The sequence below is a fragment of the Adelges cooleyi genome, unplaced genomic scaffold (assembly GCF_023614345.1).
Source record: "Adelges cooleyi isolate 19-005CV unplaced genomic scaffold, UGA_ACOO_1.1 ACOO_flye_CR_arks_rails_tigmint_CR_PRNA_38, whole genome shotgun sequence".
NCBI lineage: Eukaryota > Metazoa > Arthropoda > Insecta > Hemiptera > Adelgidae > Adelges > Adelges cooleyi.
The window spans coordinates 220773-243305 of record NW_026096056.1 but is presented as its reverse complement, the minus strand read 5'-3'; the positions used below and the strand labels follow the sequence as shown (position 1 = coordinate 243305).

General features: G+C 28.6%; 1 protein-coding gene and 1 long non-coding RNA gene across 7 annotated transcripts in view; both read left to right on the top strand.

The window, feature by feature from the left end:
• Positions 1-279: 279 nt before the first annotated feature.
• The window catches only part of LOC126841251 (uncharacterized), a 102491-nt gene continuing 80237 nt past the window's right edge, over positions 280-22533 (top strand). Inside the window, exons 1-4 of one of the 6 annotated variants that reach the window (XM_050577598.1) lie at positions 280-415; positions 14216-14269; positions 15232-15264; positions 16662-16697. In XM_050577598.1, coding sequence (XP_050433555.1) covers positions 331-415; positions 14216-14269; positions 15232-15264; positions 16662-16697 — 208 coding nt within the window. In that variant the 5' untranslated portion in view covers positions 280-330. Of the gene's footprint in view, positions 416-2958; positions 3013-4006; positions 4040-14215; positions 14270-15231; positions 15265-16661; positions 16698-22533 lie in introns of all 6 variants that reach the window. The other 5 variants (XM_050577595.1, XM_050577596.1, XM_050577599.1 and 2 more) reach the window with 5 other exon arrangements.
• LOC126841261 (uncharacterized) lies at positions 10290-11367 on the top strand. Its single transcript, XR_007686149.1, has 3 exons — positions 10290-10322; positions 11044-11118; positions 11316-11367. It is a non-coding gene; the product is annotated as an uncharacterized LOC126841261 (long non-coding RNA).

Genomic DNA, 22533 nt, shown 5'->3' with positions numbered 1-22533 from the left:
ACGAGAGCAAGCGTTTTTAATTGCGCGTACTGTTTAGGGTAATTAGAAAATATTCTTAAAAAACTCACTGTTAAACACTAAAAAAATCGAGTAAAGAAGGAGCGCTTGCCTTGATACGTTCAGCTGGCAGAGGCGAAAAACAAATAATGTTAGATGTACATTGCAATTTATTATGTATTTGACAGTTATTGAATTTTCCGTCTGTGGTGAAGTTTTTGTTCGCTAAACACTAAAAGAGGTACACTGAAATCGGCAAGTTCAAACGTGAAATCGATTCTATTGAAATTACTTAAACTTTTGCATACGTGTAAAAAACAAAAAGTTCTAAAGATGAAATCTATTATTTTCCTAATATCGTTTTCTAATTTTATTGTATCATTTGTTGATGGAGGTAACTCCTGTAAATGTTATCAAGGTAATACTTTAAAATGTTTTTAATACTTTTATCTTAATATGTACAATTTAGCAGTACACTTTTTTTCGTTGCACCTCCATCGTGTAATTTTAAGCTGTATACGCGCAGTTAAATTTAAAATTGTTATGTATTAGCATAATATCCCAACGGCTACTCGTAATTAATTCAATTTGTTCAAATATAATAATAAAAAAATGATACTTCAGTTTTGAATAATTAATTTAAAAAAAACACAATAAACAGTCGGGTGATTTTTCCTCTGCCGAGACGATATTAATTATCGGTATATCATAAAGATGATATATACTGTTGGATCCACTTACACACACACACGTATGTGGTGAATTGGCCACCCTGCCTGTGCCGTCACCACCGGTTTACGGGATAGCGTTAATATAACGCTTTTCGACACACTCGCCCGTTCTTCTGTCCGGTGTGCACATCGAACGTTTTGGTACCCGACGCGAGCGCCGATGTCCATCGCCGCCATACTAGCCTTCGCCTCATGGTCGCTAATTAGCAAAAAAAATCATTTTGTGTTGTTAATCGTCCTAACGATTCGCGCGTGCCCTTGTACGCATTATAGTTAATCGCCCGGACTACACATAGTCGTGTTTTGTTGAAATCGCCCTAGCGATTCTATCGTACATCTGTACGCATTATAATAAAATCGCCCATGCGATTCGCATGCACCCTGGTGCATAATTAAGTCACCCAGCCGACCGGTGGTGTGTGTGTCGGAAGATTCATGTGTGTGGTCATCATCGAATCAACGTCAATACACGTGCAAATAATCAACGGTCGATAAGTACCGTATATTATAATAATACATATACTTTTATTGCATTTCATTTCTACATATCTATTTATTGTTCAGTACCGTCTTTTTATCTCCATACCATACAGTCCATTTTATCCCTTTTTATCTTAAGAATCCTTTAAAAATTGAACCACGCTAATAATCCGACCCAACCCGGGCTCCATTAAGTTGGCCCCCCACATCGGAAATTTGAATTTCTTTAAACATCATCGGATTGTGCTACGTTAGTGCTGGTTTGTGCCGTAAACCCCATCGTTAGTGCTCCCCCCGTTCCAAAGTTATACCGTTTTCAAAGTGGGGGGGCCATCTTAACGATAGCCCCCCACATCGGAAATTTGAATTTCTTTAAACATCATCGGATTGTGCTACGTTAGTGCTGGTTTGTGCCGAAAACCCCATTGTTAGTGCTCCCCCCGTTCCAAAGTTATACCGTTTTCAAAGTGGGGGGCCATCTTAACGATAGCCCCCCCACATCGGAAATTTGAATTTCTTTAAACATCATCGGATTGTGCTACGTTAGTGCTGGTTTGTGCCGTAAACCCCATCGTTAGTGCTCCCCCCGTTCCAAAGTTATACCGTTTTCAAAGTGGGTGGGCCATCTTAACGATAGCCCCCCACATCGGAAATTTGAATTTCTTTAAACATCATCGGATTGTGCTACGTTAGTGCTGGTTTGTGCCGAAAACCCCATCGTTAGTGCTCCCCCCGTTCCAAAGTTATAACGTTTTCAAAAACACATTGGGAATTACAATTGTTTTCAGTATCGCCGGGTTCTGCATTATAAAGTATATAACATGTAAATAGTATATATAATTTTTTTACGTAATAGCTACCTAATTGTTTTATTATATTATGTTATTAACTGGTAAGTATATTAAAATATTTTTTTCATATATTATATGATGTTTATAGCAATAAAAACATTCTTTATAAATTTTATATTTGAATATAAGTTTTCTTAAAAATATCTATTAAAGAAATTCAAATTTCCGATGTGGGGGGGCCAACTTAATGGAGCCCCCAACCCGTCTATAGATATCCGGGCGGTCGATTAAACATATACAATGACATGTTTACTAGTTTAATAAAATAAATATCGATTCGGGCTATTTTCAACATACACATAAATTGAATTGTTATAAATTAGGTTCAGGGGTTCTAAAAACATATTAGGTAAAGCAATTTAATATGTCCTATCGCTGGAGGTCATTCTAAAAATTTGTCCATAACGTAACGCCGGATGTCACACTCGACGGCGATGGAGAAAGAGGGGGAAGTTAGAGATAATAGATTAAAAATTAAAATAGAGATAAAATATTATCTCTAATCTATTAATTTGATGGGAAAAGGTAAATCATTTAGTTCTAACTGTTTGGCCCAAAATAATTTCTTTGAGCAACGACTTCTGATCTAATCTATAAGCCTACAAAACATTATAAAAATAATACTTTCTCAGCTTTGCATCACACCTAATAATTTCTCTTTTTAAATGAAACAAAACAACACACATAAATTATAAAATTTTGATCTTATTGTTATTACTTGTTGCTAAATAGTAAAGGTAGTTTCAATATTATCAATTTTAGTTATTATCTTACAATCCGATCAAAATTTTACAAATTAAAGAAAAAAAAGTTACGTATCAAGGCAGGCAAAATTATATATGTATAAAGATTATAAGCTTAGTCTTTTTCTTTAAGAACCACTTAATCATTTTGTTTAGCTCCGACAACAGTAGAAGGAAGTGAGGGCGTAGTTGATGAAGGAGATAATAATAGTAAGTATAATCAGTTGATATTAAATACTAAAAAATCCTAAGTAAAATATTTTGTTTTAAAATTAATTAATCAAACTTATTCAATAATTGCGTCATTACTCTTCAAGATTTTTGGCCCTTATAAGAAAGTTTTTTGGGGGGAAAAACAATATTGATATTTTTAAAATATTTTTCACAACTTTTGATTTCTTAATTTAAAAAATGAATACCCTATTTAGCAATTTATATTATTGTAATAACTATAACTTATTTTATCTAATACATTTGTTTTCCTAATAAGTTTACCCAATTAATTGATTCCATCTTCCCATTAACTCTAAAGGGTTTTTGGTTCAAATTATTTGCTAACCGTAGTCGATTTTTAAATTAAGTTAGGTTTAATAATAAAATAGGTTATTCAAATACGCCGGTGATCTTCCCCGCCTAAATTTGCTTTGTCTTCAATATGCCATATTTCCACTGGACTGGCATTTTAGTTTTATATACAATTTATTTGGTAACAATAAGTCATAGTGGAAATATTTATCAGAGACAAGTAATATTGTTGAAAAATATCTATTTGCCGTTAAGTTGTTCTTATCAAACAAGTCTTAGTATCTTGTAGTTGTATATAGATGCTACCTAAGTAAGCATTTTTTAAAACTCGGCTGTACATTGCAAACAGAAGTAATTGTTAATATCGGTTTTGCGTCACCTAAAATCAGTCCAAATATCAAAAACTTGATTTTGAAATCGTAAAAAAAAAAAATACATTAAGTTTACAATTCGAAAAAATTCGTTTTCGATTGTAAACCAGAAATAGGCTTCCTCTAATCTTTAGTATACTGTATGAGGTATATAGGTACCTACACATATATGTATTCTAATTAATCGACTTAATTATAGAATATGAATAATACCGTACAAAACAATCACAGAACAAGAACGAACATTTTCCATAAACTTTTTAAATTGAGAATAATGCTTATAATGATTTAATGTGTGTGTGTTACAGGACTTGGTGGTGCTGAAATTGATGAAACCGAAAGTAATTAAGAAATTTCCGATAGTCATAAATGAAATTTTTATTTATCTTATAACTTTTTAAATTGAGAATAATGTATATTTAACTATGTAAATGTTGAATGGTCGATAACCAGAAAAAATAGTTATCCAAAACTAGATAACTATTTTGGAAGTTATTAAAGTTTCAAATGTATGGCAGGAGAAAAGGTGGAGTGCAGTATTTTTTTTATCTACATGCACTTCCCCTTTCGTCATAACTTTTAAACTTTTATAACTTCAAAAATAGTTATTCAAAACTGGTTATCAAACAGTCAAATTTTTTAGTAAAAATATTCTTAATTTAAAAATTAATAAAAAAATATACGTTACCGTTAATAATTTATATAATGTCTCTTCTAAAAATGTAACTTAAATATTTTTTCTATTTTGTATTTTGAACAGTCTAACTTTACTTTTTTACACAATGCAATTTTAATAGTTTACAGAGACAAACTTTTTATTTTTGTCTATCTTAATTAGTGTATATTAACCACAAATTTGGCCAAATAAAATATCTTTCAAGGTCGATTTCTACCTTACTATCAAAAAAATGAAGTTTAGCGATCTAGGAAAAAGTAAACTTCTTATTAAGCCATATCATATATTGAGTGATTCGCGATAAAAATATCACCCTGTAAATATTTATCATTTGAAAAACAGCCTTGGAAAACCAACACCTATTAATCATTGGACTGAAGGCAACTAAGATAAATAAAAATTACTTTTATCTTTCTTATTATTAGCAGATAAAAGTTAAATTTTTCTGTTGTATAATAGCATTCTTTGTACCTCAATATGTGCCGAACTATGATCAAGGTAATTTATTTATTTTCACAATTACCAACCCTAAGTAATTTGAAAAATAATCCAATCACTTTTTTTACAGATTATAGGAAGGAGGTTTTAATCGCCAGTCAGTTACATTTTTGTTTTATAACAAACATATTTTAAGTTCATAAAATTCACTGTTTTCATAAATTTTTTTAAAATGTTATATTACAGATGCATTCATCGAGCTTGCGTATAATAAGAATGATTTAATTGTAGAAGACAATTCTGGAATAAGTAAGATAATATAATCAAAATGTATATGTCAATAAATAAGTGTTTTGTTATATTTACCTAATTGTCAAGTTCTTTGTAAATTATGATGTACAGTTTTTTAAACAGTAAAAAAAAGTGCAGCAGTTTTGTAAAAAGAATTTACACAAAACTGTAATATTTTAAGTGGTGATTTCTAATAACCTAATCGTAAAAGTAGCGTCAAATGGCTACTGCTCAAAGCAGGGTTTATCATTCTAAAGATTTGTATTGTACTTAATTTGGTTTATTTCAATCTTATTATTCTACTATAGATATAATAGATAAACAATCTATTATTATTCTTACTGTATAGTCCAATTATTTTTTTCTAGATGGATTGGAGCATGTAATTGAAATAATGGTTGATGATATCATTCATTACGATGAATTCGGTAGTTTTAATTATAATATTAATAACAATACAAATAAAATTATAAAATAAAGATAAAAATACAAATTTTTTTTTAAAAAAAACATAAAAATTGCAACTAAAATTTATCATTGTGCAATTGATAAGTGACATAAATATTAGATTTTTCTATGAAACCTAAATGGAATCTTTATGAAAAATACTAAAGTTATCTCATATCGCCACAATTACTTCAATTCAACTATTATATTTTTCTAAATATTACTTAGTCTATTCAATATGATTTTTCCTACTTTGAACTTTGTCTTCTAATTTATAATTATATAATGTATTGATTTGTAATAGAAAATACAATTCAATATCATTAATTTATTTAATGTTAATTTCAGGCATAATGAATTTAATGATCGCTGTACCGGGTAATAGCTTTTGTTGAATTTTATGCAAATATTTATATATTTGATTCCCATCGTATTGAATATACAGTTGAGCACATTTCTTCCGAGTTACTAATACACATGCTTTTTTCCTACCACTAGCTTCCTCGTTTTCCTGTTTATAATATAATAGAAAACTAAATGCAATATCATTAATTTATGTAATGTCAATTTCAGATAAAACGGATATTCTCACTCATATACGTAATAATTTGCATTGCCTATTATGGAACTGTTTCCAAGCAGCGGTTTAATATTCTTAATGCAAACAAGACTTTTTTTTTAGATTACAGTGGACACGATGATAATAAAACGAGTAACCCCATTTTTATATTTCATATTCAGTATACTTTACGCAAAGTCATTATTTATAAATATTTTGAGGAGAATCATATGTATCTATTGAAATATACCAATGAGAAATTTTGGTTTCAATCATAAACAATAAATTTCAGGGTTGAAGAATTATCAGAAAGATATGGGACTTAAAATATCAACTGTATTAGGTAAACAAAGAATTTATAAAAATTAACATTATACTAGTTTGTAGCAAAAAAAGTCGATTAAAAGCTTAAAGTCATAAAGCTATAGATGTTTTATGCTTAAGTTTTTGAAGATCATTCGAAATGTAATATATAAACTGTTTCTTCAAGTATTGCTTCTAGAAATACTACACAATAATATTTTTCTTTGATAATTAATTAATTAAGTGACTGTAATATATAAAATGTATAACGGTGGACGAGGTACATTTAAATTCAATCATATCATTATTTCCCTTCATTTAATTTAAAGTTTGGGAGTTCCGACCTGTAGTTTAAAGTTGTATAATATACACATTCCCAACCTCACTAAACAAGTCATTTATAACCTATAAATGTCTAAATACATCTTTATATTTATTTGAAATCTACCCTTTTTATGGGCAGATTTGTATGTGTCTTATTGGTATATTTAAAAATGTACGAGTACAATACAATTTATTTTTATGTATAAAACAATTTCTCTGTATTTAAAGCAATTACAGAACTATAAATATTCTTCGGGGGTGAATATTCAAATTGAACCTGTTATCGCAAATTCAGAGCCCACACACTTTATAATTGTTAATATATAGTATTACACCAGATAAAATAATTACAATAAATCAACGTTGGTAGATATATTGATAGAAAACCAAATTTTGAATTTCAATACATCATTATGTACTTAAGATTAACGAATTTGTGAGTAAATAAATTCATGCGAAAGTAAAAAAAAAACACCATGAATGACATTATTATTTTACCGCTGATAACACAAACCAATACTTCAAACAGCGTGACTGTTTTTTATCGATATTTTCAGTACAGTTAAAATGGTTTTATCAACATTATTTCTACCCAGCATTAAAATCCACACTGTCTACCCCTATACTAAGGTTTATCAACTACATAATTGATTTTATGTATTTGTTACAGGACTTAGCGATACTGAAATTGAAGAAATCAGAAGTAATTGCGATTTTTCTGATAGTCGTACAAGGCATTTTTATTTATCACATAATCAGTTTGAAATTATAATTCTGAGATAATTGTTAGTGTTAAACTTCAAACTGCGTGATTACTTAAAATATTTTTTTCTCGTAAATTTCAGTACAGTGAAAACAGTTTTATCAGCATAATTAAAATGTACCCCGCATTCAAATTCATCCTCTCCTACCCTGAATCGTGTTTTATAAGTTTCTAATGATTTGATGTGTGTGTGTATTACAGGACTTGGCGATTTTAAAATTGGTGAAACAGAAAGTAACTACTAGATTTCCGATAGTCATAAATGACATTTTTATTTATTACATAATCAGTTTGAAATAAGCATCCGCTGATAACACTAACAATACTTCAAACTGCGTGATTACTTAAAATATTTTTTTCTCGTAAATTTTAGTTCAGTGAAAATAGTTTTATCAGCATTATTCAAATGTACCTCGCATTCAAATTCATCCTATCCTCCCCTGAATCGTGTTTTATAAGTTTATAATGATTCAATGTGTGTGTGTTACAGGACTTATTGGTTCTGAAATTGATGAAACCGAAAGTAATTACGAGATTTCCGATAGTTAAAAATGACATTTTTATTTATCTTATGATCAGTCTGAAATCAGAATCCGCTGATAACATTAACAATACTTCAAACAGCGTGATTACTTAAAATATTTTTTTCTCGTAAATTTCAGTCCAGTGAAAATAATTTTATCAGCATATATCAAATGTACCCCTCATTCAAATTCATCCTATCTTCCCCTGAATCGTGTTTTATAAGGTTTTAATAATTTGATGTGTGTGTGTTACAGGACTTGGCGATCTTGAAATTGAAGAAACCGAAAGTAATAACGAATTTTCCTACAGTCGTAAAAAACACTTTTATTTATCTTATAATCAGTCTGAAATCATCATCCGCTGATAAAACTAACAATACTTCAAACTGCGTGATTACTTAAAATATTTTTTTCTCGTAAATTTTAGTCCAGTGAAAATAATTTTATCAGCATATATCAAATGTACCCCTCATTCAAATTCACCCTATCCTCCCCTAAATCGGGTTTTATAAGTTTATAATGATTTAATGTGTGTTACAGGACTTGGTGGTTCTGAAATTGATGAAACCGAAAGTAATTACGGGATTTCTGATAATTAAAAATAACATTTTTATTTATTTTATAATCAGTCTAGAATCAGAATCTGCTGATAACACTAACAGTACTTCAAACAGCGTGATTACATAAAATATTTTTTTCTCGTTATTTCTAGCCCAGTGAAAATAGTTTTATCAGCATTATTCAAATGTACCTCGCATTCAAATTCATCCTATCCTCCCCTGAATCGTGTTTTATAAGTTTATAATGATTCAATGTGTGTGTGTTACAGGACTTATTGGTTCTGAAATTGATGAAACCGAAAGTAATTACGAGATTTCCGATAGTTAAAAATGACATTTTTATTTATCTTATGATCAGTCTGAAATCAGAATCCGCTGATAACATTAACAATACTTCAAACAGCGTGATTACTTAAAATATTTTTTTCTCGTAAATTTCAGTCCAGTGAAAATAATTTTATCAGCATATATCAAATGTACCCCTCATTCAAATTCATCCTATCTTCCCCTGAATCGTGTTTTATAAGGTTTTAATAATTTGATGTGTGTGTGTTACAGGACTTGGCGATCTTGAAATTGAAGAAACCGAAAGTAATAACGAATTTTCCTACAGTCGTAAAAAACACTTTTATTTATCTTATAATCAGTCTGAAATCATCATCCGCTGATAAAACTAACAATACTTCAAACTGCGTGATTACTTAAAATATTTTTTTCTCGTAAATTTTAGTCCAGTGAAAATAATTTTATCAGCATATATCAAATGTACCCCTCATTCAAATTCACCCTATCCTCCCCTAAATCGGGTTTTATAAGTTTATAATGATTTAATGTGTGTTACAGGACTTGGTGGTTCTGAAATTGATGAAACCGAAAGTAATTACGGATTTCTGATAATTAAAAATAACATTTTTATTTATTTTATAATCAGTCTAGAATCAGAATCTGCTGATAACACTAACAGTACTTCAAACAGCGTGATTACATAAAATATTTTTTTCTCGTTATTTCTAGCCCAGTGAAAATAGTTTTATCAGCATTATTCAAATGTACTCCGCATTAAAATCCACCCTATCTTCCTCTAATATTTCTTCAAATGTTGCTATTAGAAATTATTAAACATTTATACAATACTATTTTGCAATAATTAATTGCTATAGTTAATCTCAATTTTAGAGTGACTGCGATAAAAAATATATATAGAGGAAGATGGGGTAAATTTAAATTAAGTCATATCATTATTTTCCCTAATTTAATATTATGGAAAATTTCAAGTTTGGGAGATCCAATCCGTAGTTTTCAGTTTTGTACATATTATAATACTTTTCCTAACCTTACCAATCAAGTAATTTATACTTTATAATTTATAAATATTTATTTTTATTCAAATCTACCTCTGTTATGGGATACATTTGAATATAAAGGGGGGGATTTAAATGTGTCTTATTAACAATTTAAATATGTACAATACAATTATGTATTGTACAAAAACTATTTTTCTGTAGTAAAAGTAAATATAGAACATAAATGTTCTACGGAGTAGAACATCTGAATCGACTCCATGATCGCAAATTCAAATCCACCGCACTTTATAATTGTTATTTAGTATTACATCAGATAAAATAATTACAATAAATAACCTAACCTAACCCACCGTATCTTTCCCTGAACCGGGTTTTATAAGTGATTTGACGTGTTTGTTACAGGACTTGGTGATACTGAAATTGATGAAACCGAAAGTAATAACGAATTTTCCTATAGTCGTAAATGGCGTTGCTTGTTTTAGATTAGAAATTTGCTTAATTTTGTTAACTAAATCTTTTGTGTCAAACAATAATTGTTTAATAATTATTTTATTAAATAATTATACATATACAGCCTGAAAATTGAATACGCCACGGATGTAAATATTTTCTTCTTAGGTCACACACTGAATATTTTCGCTCCTCGTTAACCTTTTTTTCTTTCTTGTATTTTTCCCCGTTAAAATCGCACGAATAGAGTCATAGGGTACCGTTCTCGCATAACTTTTTCCCTAGTGGGCATCTTTTATTGTTTTCACAATTATTTTACACAAAATTCATGTTTCCCTCTTAGCAGGGCAGGCTCGCGTTTTAACTATTTACAAATACTATTTTAATTATCTCCTTCTCTGTTTTTCCTCCAATGCCTTTGTTGCTTTGCGGTAAGCCGCACAGCCTCCTGTTGCCTCTTTGTCCAGGTCACTGACGAATGGACTAGAATGTTAATGTGTAAATATACGTTCTTTGTGGTTTAAGAAATATAGAAAAAATAAATTCTTCGAGTTGAAAGAGTAATGCCTAGTTGTAAAACAAATTAGTTGTATCACTGCAATTATTTGTATTCTTTAAAATGTGGTACAATAGTTATTTAAGCAATAAAAATATTTTTTCTTTCTTAATACGGTCATTTAATAATTTTTTTTGTTGATTTTAAAAGACATAGAAACCATTGCACAGACGAGAAGAGACTGTACTGGACCAGCTATAAAAAATATAATCCGACGTGTTTTAGGTAAATATCAATATGGATTTGTAATGGTTATGAATTTATAATATATTTACAAGAAGGACAACATTTATATTCTATTTTTTTTTTATGAGATTATTTAAACAAATTAAGATATTTGTGTGCTGCACCATAAAATAAGTAGTAACTAATAAGCTAAATTTAGCAAATAAAAAATGAAAAATATTTTATTCATTTTTTAGATGAACACGCACAAGTTGTACCGGATGATCCCGCTGTAGAACGGATGTGTCGTTTGATGGGATTATTCATAAGTACACAATTTCCATCATCGTTTACAACCATGGTTAAGATTGATTTCAGTAAACGTACTTGTATTTTATTACATGAACTAAGTATGATAAAATACACATATAATGCTGGCACATGGGTGCAAGTAAAGCGAAACAATGTATTTCAAGCACTTGTGGAGCAATTAGAATAATTTAGACCACGAATCAATGCCTAATGTCTAATTCAGCTCTGTTTACACTAAATTATGTTCAATATTGTTAAAATATAATTATTTAAAAAACTGTAAAAATAAAATTTCCAATGGCTTTTGCTAACAAGGGTTTATAAAACATAATAATATATATGTAATTGTTTTTATTAAATATAATATAAAACGTTTATATAAATTATAAAACTACAATCACATGTAAATATATATATATGTGTATATTTGTTTATACTTTAATTATACACAACTGTTATCAGTATTATCATGTCTTTTTTTTATCATAATGTATATATTTTTAATACTAATTGTTCAGTTACATTTTTAGTGTAACTTTGCACAATTTTCATAATCCTAATTGTTCACTTGAATACGAATTAATAAATAAACTAGTCCAGTTTAAATCAAGTACGGTTCAATCCAGCGCAAAAGTAAGTACAGTACTGTACGTTGTTACTTAAGTACCAGTTAAAATAATTTAGAACAGGTATACTGCTCGAAACAGGAAAACCCAATCTCTATCATTTTTTGTTTAAACTTTTTGTTACGTTCATTTTTCTGGCAAGTTTTACATGCCTTAATAAATTCTTTTACTTCGTTTTTCACGTTTTTCCATGAGTATAATATCATACTCATGGAAAAACGTGAAAAACGAAGTTTTATAGTATGCGATGTTTCCGAATGACATCCGGTAAGCGAGTTATGATATTCGGATATTAGATTATGTTTATCCTCAGCTAAGCATGAATAATCACTATGAACGTGAACAACTATGTCAGTTGGTTTAAAAATAAAAAAAAGCATTGAACAGATACGTGTATGAGATGTGACAGTAGATAAGCCATCTACAGCGAGAGTGTGTATTTGCGTAAGTTAAATAATAATACAAAAATCTTGTAATTCCGTGAAAACGAGAAAAATAAATTTATCGTCCAATGGTTTAGTATAAATATCACGTAGACCTAGAAAAATAATAAACCTGTTGTTTTCGTTAATAAAAATAATATTGGAATCCCTCGGAAAAGACAGGTTTATAGAAATATTGTTTTTAGTAATAAAATTTCTGATGACTTGGTGTGTTAAATACATTGAAAAAGTTACAGTGTATACAGACAAAAAAAAACCCACATCATTGTAAAACCAATAGCATCGCTGCTCCGCAACGAAGCTCAAATTAAAATCGAGATTTAAGACATTATCTTGTCTTGTTATTTATTAGACGAAAGCAAGCGTTTTGAATTTAAGCACGTACTGTTTAGGGTAATTAGAAAATATTCTTAAAAAACTCACTGTTAAACACTAAAAAAATCGAGTAAAGTAGGAGCGCTTGCCTTGATACGTTCAGCTGGCAGAGGCGAAAAACAAATAATGTTAGATGTACATTGCAATTTATTATGTATTTGACAGTTATTGAATTTTCCGTCTGTGGTGAAGTTTTTGTTCGCTAAACACTAAAAGAGGTACACTGAAATCGGCAAGTTCAAACGTGAAATCCATTCTATTGAAATTATTTAAACTTTTGCATACGTGTAAAAAACAAAAAGTTCTAAAGATGAAATCTATTATTTTCCTAATATCGTTTTCTAATTTTATTGTATCATTTGTTGATGGAGGTAACTCCTGTAAATGTTATAAAGGTAATACTTTAAAATGTTTTTAATACTTTTATCTTAATATGTACAATTTAGCAGTACACTTTTTTTCGTTGCACCTCCATCGTGTAATTTTAAGCTGTATACGCGCAGTTAAATTTAAAATTGTTATATATTAGCATAATATGCCCACGGCTAATCGTAATTAATTCAATTTGTTCAAACACAATAATAAAAAATGATACTTCAGTTTTGAATAATTAATTTAAAAAAAACACAATACACAGTCGGGTGATTTTTCCTCTGCCGAGACGATATTAATTATCGGTATATTATAAAGATGGTATATACAATGACATGATTACTAGTTTAACAAAATAGATATCGATTCGGGTTATTTTCAACATACACATAAATTAAATTGTTATGTATTAGGTTCAGGGGTTCTAAAACCATATTAGGTAAAATATTTTAATATGTATATGTTTTATCACTGGCTGTCACACTCTGGCGCCACGCTCCGCAGTGGTGGAGAAAGGAGGGGGAAGTTAGAGATAATAGATTAAATACAAAAAAAGAGATAAAACATTATCTCTCATCTATCAATTTGATGGGAATAAGGTAAATCATTTAGTTCTAATTCTTTGAGACAAAATAATTTCTTTCAGCAAGACTTCTGATTTAATCTATAAAACCTACTGCATAATATATCTATTATGCGAAATATCGTGTGTGCAAATACAAATATAAATTACAAAACATTATAAAAGCAATACTTTCTCAGCTTTGCATCACACCTAATAATTTCTCTTTTTAAATGAAACAAAACAACACACATAAATTATAAAATTTTGATCTTATTATTATTACTTGTTGCTAAATAGTAAAGGTAGTTTCAATATTATCAATTTTAGTTATTATCTTACAATCCGATCAAAATTTTACAAATTAAAGAAAAAAAAGTTACGTATCAAGGCAGGCAAAATTATATATGTATAAAGATTATAAGCTTAGTCCTTTTCTTTAAGAACCACTTAATCATTTTGTTTAGCTCCGACAACAGTAGAAGGAAGTGAGGGCGTAGTTGATGAAGGAGATAATAATAGTAAGTATAATCAGTTGATATTAAATACTAAAAAATCCTAAGTAAAATATTTTGTTTTAAAATTAATTAATCAAACTTATTCAATAATTGCGTCAATACTCTTCAAGATTTTTGGCCCTTATAAGTTTTTTGGGGGAAAAAAAATATTGATATTTTAAAAATATTTTTCACAACTTTTGATTTCTTAATTTAAAAAATGAATACCCTATTTAGCGATTTATATTATTGTAATAACTATAACTTATTATATCTAATACATTTGTTTTCCTAATAAATTTACCCAATTAATTGATTCCATCTTCCCATTAACTCTAAAGGGTTTTTGGTTCAAATTATTTGCTAACCGTAGTCGATTTTTAAATTAAGTTAGGTTTAATAATAAAATAGGTAATTCAAATACGCCGGTGATCTTCCCCGCCTAAATTTGCTTTGTCTCCAATATGCCATATTTTCACTGGACTGACATTTTAGTTTTATATACAATTTATTTGGTAACAATAAGTCATAGTGGAAATATTTATCAGAGACAAGTAATATTGTTAAAAAATTTCTATTCGCCGTTAAGTTGTTCTTATCAAACGAGTCTTAGTATATTGTAGTTGTATATAGATGCAACCTGGGTAAGCATTTTTTAAAACTCGGCTGTACATTGCAAACAAAAGTAATTGTTAATATCGGTTTTGTGTCACCTAAAATCAGTCCAAATATCAAAAACTTGATTTTGAAATCGTAAAAAAAAAAAAAAATACAATAAGTTTACAATTCGAAAAAATTCGTTTTCGATTGTAAACCAGAAATAGGCTTCCTCTAATCTTTAGTATATATGTATTCTAATTAATCGACTTAATTATAGAATATGAATAATACCGTACAAAACAATCACAGAACAAGAACGAACATTTTCCATAAACTTTTTAAATTGAGAATAATGCTTATAATGATTTAATGTGTGTGTGTTACAGGACTTGGTGGTGCTGAAATTGATGAAACCGAAAGTAATTAAGAAATTTCCGATAGTCATAAATGAAATTTTTATTTATCTTATAACTTTTTAAATTGAGAATAATGTATATTTAACCATGTAAATGTTGAATGGTCGATAACCAGAAAAAATAGTTATTCAAAACTAGATAACTATTTTTGATGTTATTAAAGTTTCAAATTTATGGCAGGAGAAAAGGTGGAGTGCAGTATTTTTTTTATCTACATGCACTTCTCCTTTTGTCATAACTTTTAAACTTTTATAACTTCAAAAATATTTATTCAAAACTGGTTATCAAACAGTCAAATTTTTTAGTAAAAATATTCTTAATTTAAAAATTAATAAAAAAATATACGTTACCAATTAATTTTCAAAAGGTACTAGTAAAAACTAAAACAATTGCGAAAAATAGAGGTCACATTTAAAAAAAACAATATGAGGAAAAAAATGTGATTTCTTATTAAATCCTTTATGATATTGAGTGGTTCATGATAAAATGATCACCCTGTATACAGTTGGGCAACAGGAAGATATAATTAAATACTTTCATTCGGATTGATTAACAGTATAATAAAAACATATTCAAATTCCTATTGACTGCCATCTTGTACATAACGACCTAGAAATTAAGATTTCTGTGAAAATTGTATATGTTATATATACATATGCACACTATTTCTACCTTCGGTCTAATAATCATACCTTAAACCCTAAAACTTTATCTTACAAAGTGAAATAAAGACAAAATGTTCCATCCCTTACCTAGGAAAGGGTTTATGAAAGGTTGTTGGTTTGCCAACATCTATCTGTAGTACTATAATTAAAAAATATGTTATATTATAGTTCTATAGTTAAAAAATATGTACTATTTTTAAGTGTTACTATACAACCATGAATAGTTTTGCATTAATGCCATGATGGGTTGATAAGAATTAATATGCGTTTGAAGCTTGAAAATGATTTATATAATGTCTCTTCTAAAAACGTAACTTAAATAACAATATTTACTTAAACCATTTTTGTATTTTGAACAGTGAAAACCTCAATTTTTTACACAATGCAATTTAAATAGTTTACAGAGACAAACTTTTTATTTTTGTGTATCTTCATTAGTGTGAGCTAACCACAATTTTGGCCAAATAAAATACCTTTCAAGGTCGATTTCTACCTTGTTATCAAAAAAATGGAGTTTAGCGATCTAGGAAAAATTAAACTTTATATTAAATCTTAGGATATATTGAGTGCTTCGTGATAAAATGATCACCCTGTATTTATTTATCTTTTAAAAAACAGGCTTGGTAATCCAAAACCTTCTAATCATTGGACTGGAGGCCACTGAGATTAATATGAATTAATTTTATCTTTCTTATTATTAGCTGATAAAAGTTAAATTTTTCTGTTTTATAATAGCATTCGTACTTGAAAATGTGCTGAGCTATGATCAAGGTAATTCATTTATTTTCACAATTACCATCCCTAAGTAATTAAAAAAATAATCCAATCACTTTTTTACAGATTACAGGAAGGAGGTTTTAGTTGCAAGTCAGTTACATTTTTGTTTTATAACAAACATATTTTAAGTTTATAAAAAGTCACTGTTCTCAAACATTTTTTTTTTAAATTATGTATACAGATGCATTTATCGAGCTTGCGTACAATAAGAATGATTTAATTGTAGGAGACAATTCTGGAATAAGTAAGATAATATAATTAAAATGTATATGTCAATATAAAAGTGTTTTGTTATGTGTACTTAATTGTCAAGTTCTTTGTAAATTATAGTGTACAGGTTTTTTAAACAGTAAAAAGAAGTGCAGCAACTTTGTAGAACGAGTTTACAGAAAACTGTAATAACTTAAGTTTCTAATAACCTGATCATAGAAGTAGCGTTAAATGGCTACTGTTTAAAGCAGAGTTCAATATTATTATAAAGATTCGTTTTGTACTTAATTTGGATTATTTCAATCTTATAGTATAGTCTAATTATTTTTTTGTATATCTAGATGGATTGGAGCATGTAATTAAGTTAATGGTTGAAGATTTCGTTCATTATGATGAATTCGGTAGCTATAATTATAATATTAATAATAATACAAATAGAAATACAAAATAAAGATAAAAGTAAAAAAAATATTTAAAAACCATATAAAAATTGCAACTAAAATTTATCTTTGTGCAATTGATAAATGACATAAATATTAGACTTTTCTACGAAACCTAAATGGAATCTTTATGGAAAAATACTAAAGTTAGCTCTCATCGTCACAACTACTTCAATTCAGCTATTATATTTTCCTAAAGATTACTTAGTCTATTTAATATAGTTTTTTCTACTTTGAACTTTGTCTTCTAATTTATAATTATATAATGTATTAATTTGTAATAGAAAATAAAATTCATAATCATTAATTTATATAATGTTAATTTCAGTCATAATGAATTTAATGATCGCTGTACCGGGTAATAGCTTTTGTTGAATTTTATGAAAATATTTATATATTTCATTCCCATCGTATTGAATATACAGTGGAGCACATTTCTTCCGAGTTTCCAATACACATGCTTTTTGTCTACCACGAGCTTCCTCATTTTCCTGTTTATAACATAATAGAAAACTAAATGCCTAAATGACTAATCATTAATTTATGTAATGTTAATTTCAGATAAAACGGATCTTCTCACGCTTATGCGTAATAATTTGCATTACCTATTATGGAACTGTTTCCAACAAGTGGTTTAATATTCTTAATGCAAACAAGACTTTTTTTTTTAGATTACAGTGGACACGATGATAATAAAACGAGTAACCCTATATTTAAATTTCATATTTCGTATACTTTACGCAAAGTCATTATTTATAAATATTTTGAGGAAAATCATATGTATCTATTGAAATAAACCAATGAGAAATTTTGGTTTCAATCATAAACAATATGTAGGTACATAAAAATATATTTTGTTTTAAATTTCAGGGTTGAAGAATTACCAGAAAGATATGGGACTTAAAATATCAACTGTATTAGGTAAACAAAGAATTTATAAAAATTAACATTAAACTAGTTTGTAGCAAAAAAAGTCGATTAAAAGCTTAAAGTCATAAAGCTATAGATGTTTTATGCTTAACTTTTTGAAGATCATTCGAAATGTAATATATGTACTGTTTCTTCAAGTATTACTTCTAGAAATAATTAAACATTTACACAATAATATTTTGCATTGATAATTAATTAATTAATTATTATTTGCCTTCATTTAATTTAAAGTTTGGGAATTCCAACCTGTAGTTTAAAGGTTTATAATATATACATTAACAATCTCATCAATCAAGTAATTTATAATCTATAAATGTTTAAATAAATCTTAATATTTATTTGAAATCTACCATTGTTATGGGCAGATTTGTATGTGTCTTATTAGTATATTTAAAAATGTACAATACAATTTATTTTTATGTATAAAACAATTTTTCGGTATTTAAAGCAATTACAGAACTATAAATATTCTTCGGGGTTGAATATTTAAATTGAACCTGTTATCGCAAATTCAGAGCCAACACACTTTATAATTGTCAATATATAGTATTACACCAGATAAAATAATTACAATGAATCACCGTGGGTAGATGCATAAATAGAAAACCAAATTTTGAATTTCAATACATCATTATGTACTTAAGATTAACGAATTTGTGAGTAAACAAATTCATGCGAAAGTAAAAAAAAAACACCATGAATGACATTATTATTTTACCGCTGATAACACAAACCAATATTTCAAACAGCGTGACTGTTTTTTATCGATATTTTCAGTACAGTTAAAATGGTTTTATCAACATTATTTCTACCCAGCATTAAAATCCACACTGTCTACCCCTATACTAAGGTTTATCAACTACATAATTGATTTTATGTATTTGTTACAGAACTTAGCGATACTGAAATCGAAGAAATCAAAAGTAATTACGATTTTTCTGATAGTCGTACATGGCATTTTTATAAATCACATAATCAGTTTGAAATCAGAATTCACTGATAACACTAACAATACTTCAAATTGCGTGATTACTTAAAATATTTTTTTCTCATAAATTTCAACCCAGTGAAAACAGTTTTATCAGCATAATTCAAATGTACCCCGCATTCAAATTCATCCTATCCTCCCCTGAATCTTGTTTTATAAGTTTATAATGATTTGATGTGTGTGTGTGTGTGTTACAGGACTTGGCGATTTTGAAATTGGTGAAACAGAAAGTAACTACTAGATTTCCGATAGTCATAAATGACATTTTTATTTATTACATAATCAGTTTGAAATAAGCATCCGCTGATAACACTAACAATACTTCAAACTGCGTGATTACTTAAAATATTTTTTCTCATAAATTTTAGTTCAGTGAAAATAGTTTTATCAGCATTATTCAAATGTACCTCGCATTCAAATTCATCCTATCCTCCCCTGAATCGTGTTTTATAAGTTTATAATGATTTGATGTGTCTGTGTTACAGGACTTGGCGATCTTGAAATTGATGAAACCGAAAGTAATTACGAGATTTCCGATAGTCATAAATGACATTTTTATTTATCTTATGATCAGTCTGAAATCAGAATCCGCTGATAACATTAACAATACTTCAAACAGCGTGATTACTTAAAATATTTTTTCTCGTAAATTTCAGTCCAGTGAAAATAATTTTATCAGCATATATCAAATGTACCCCTCATTCAAATTCATCCTATCTTCCCCTGAATCGTGTTTTATAAGTTTTTAATGATTTGATGTGTGTATGTTACAGGACTTGGCGATCTTGAAATTGAAGAAACTGAAAGTAATAACGAATTTTCCTATAGTCGTAAAAAACACTTTTATTTATCTTATAATCAGTCTGAAATCATCATCCGCTGATAAAACTAACAATACTTCAAACTGCGTGATTACTTAAAATATTTTTTTTCTCGTAAATTTCAGTCCAGTGAAAATAATTTTATCAGCATTATTCAAATGTACCCCGCATTAAAATTCATCCTATCCTCCCCTAACTCGGGTTTTATAAGTTTATAATGATTTGATGTGTGTGTGTTACAGTACATGGTGATTCTGAATTTGATGAAACCGAAAGTAATAACGAATTTTTCTATAGTCGTAAAAGACACTTTTATTTTTATTTATCACATAATCAGTCTAAAATCAGAATCTGCTGATAAGACTAACAGTACTTCAAACAGCGTGATTACTTAAAATATATTTTTCTCGTTATTTCCAGCACAGTGAAAATAGTTTTATCAGCATTATTCAAATGTTCTCCGCATTAAAATCCACCCTATCTTCCTCTAATATAAACTATTTATTCAAATGTTGCTGTTAGAAATTTTTAAACATTTATACAATACTATTTTGCAATAATTAATTGCTATAGTTAATCTTAATTTTAGAGTGACTGCTATAAAAAATATATATAGAGAAAGATAGGGTAAATTTAAATTAAGTCATATCATTATTTTCCCTAATTTAATATTATGGAAAATTTCAAGTTTGGGAGATCCAATCCGTAGTTTTCAGTTTTGTACATATTATAATACTTTTCTTAACCTTACCAATCAAGTAATTTATACTTTATAATTTATAAATATGTATTTTTATTCAAATCTACCTCTGTTATGGGATACATCTGAATCTAAAGGGGACGGATTTGAACGTGTCTTATGAATATATTTAAATATGTACAATACAATTTATTGTACAATAATCACTCATTCGCTCACTCATCATTAAAATTATAAGACACTTTCAGTATAGGTAGAAACGTGAAATTTTGCACAAAGGTGGGTCTTATAGTTTAAGTAAAGGGTAGAATCTGAAAATTGCAATTTTCTCTAAATGTATGTGCTAGGTGGGGATTAATGACCTTCGCCGCGCTACAGCCGGTACAGAGCGCTGTTGATTCCCATGTCTCTAGTCAGCCATCATTTGGTCGTAGTTTGTGTCTTTGTTAATTCGTGTTCACATGTATGGCAGTGTAGCAGTGTTCTTTGTTCTTGTTACGTTTGTCACGTGGTTTATTATAAAGTGTAATTGGTCACTTAAACGTTTAGGTTTCGCTTATACGTTTCTAATACTAAACTAGATTTATAGTGGCCACTTGTATAAATTATAGCTTCACTAATTTATTAATTAAATTAAACTTTATTAATTATGACTAATTTAATTACTATCGTGGTTTATCAATAATTAATAAATTATTTATCATTATGCAAGTGGCTACTTGTATGAATTTTAGCTTTAATACTAAGTGTAGTTTTATATACATATATACATTATGTACATATCTACGTAGTTGATATAACAACACGTAAACACAAGAGAAAATCTACGACTTACAATATACATTCAATGCCTCTTAAAAAAAAAACCTTGGTCACGATACTGAAGCCCGCAAAAAGGAATGATATCCCCAACAAAAACCTATTAGTAAACAAAGGCCAAGTTCCAGACCCCCTCCCAAAAATGTCAGCCTATCAAAGTAGTGATATCTACATTGTAGTCAAGTCTGCTATTTCTTTAGTGTTCATACCACACTTCACTCCTACTTTCATGAGCAACACTGCTCTTTTATTTATATTGCTTAACACATGGCCAGTTTCTGAATTAAGCATGAAACATTTTTATCAAATGTACTCACTTAGGAGTTATGTAGGGTGGTGGGAAGAAGAGAACTCAGAAAAAAAGAAAAAGGTTCAGATCCCCTCTCGAAAAAATCAACTAATCAAAGTAATGGTATCTACATTGCGGCCAAGTTTGTTTTATGCCTCATTCAGAAACTGGTCAAGTGTTAAGCAATACATATAAAAGAGTAGTGTTGCTCATGAAAGTAGGAGTGAAGTGTGGTATGAACACTAAAGAAATAGCAGACTTGGCCACAACGTAGATATCACTACTTTGATAGGCTGACATTTTTTGGGGGGGGGGGGTGGGGTCTGGCACTTGGCCTTTTTTTACTGTTAGGTTTTTGTTGGGGATTTAGTATTACATCAGATAAAATAATTACAATAAATAACCTAACCTAACCCACCGTATCTTTCCCTGAACCGGGTTTTATAAGTGATTTGACGTGTTTGTTACAGGACTTGGTGATACTGAAATTGATGATGCCGAAAGTAATAACGAATTTTCTTATAGTCGTAAATGGCGTTGCTTGTTTTAGATTAGAAATTTGCTTAATTTTGTTAACTAAATCTTTTGTGTCAAACAATAATTGTTTAATAATTATTTTATTAAAATAATTAT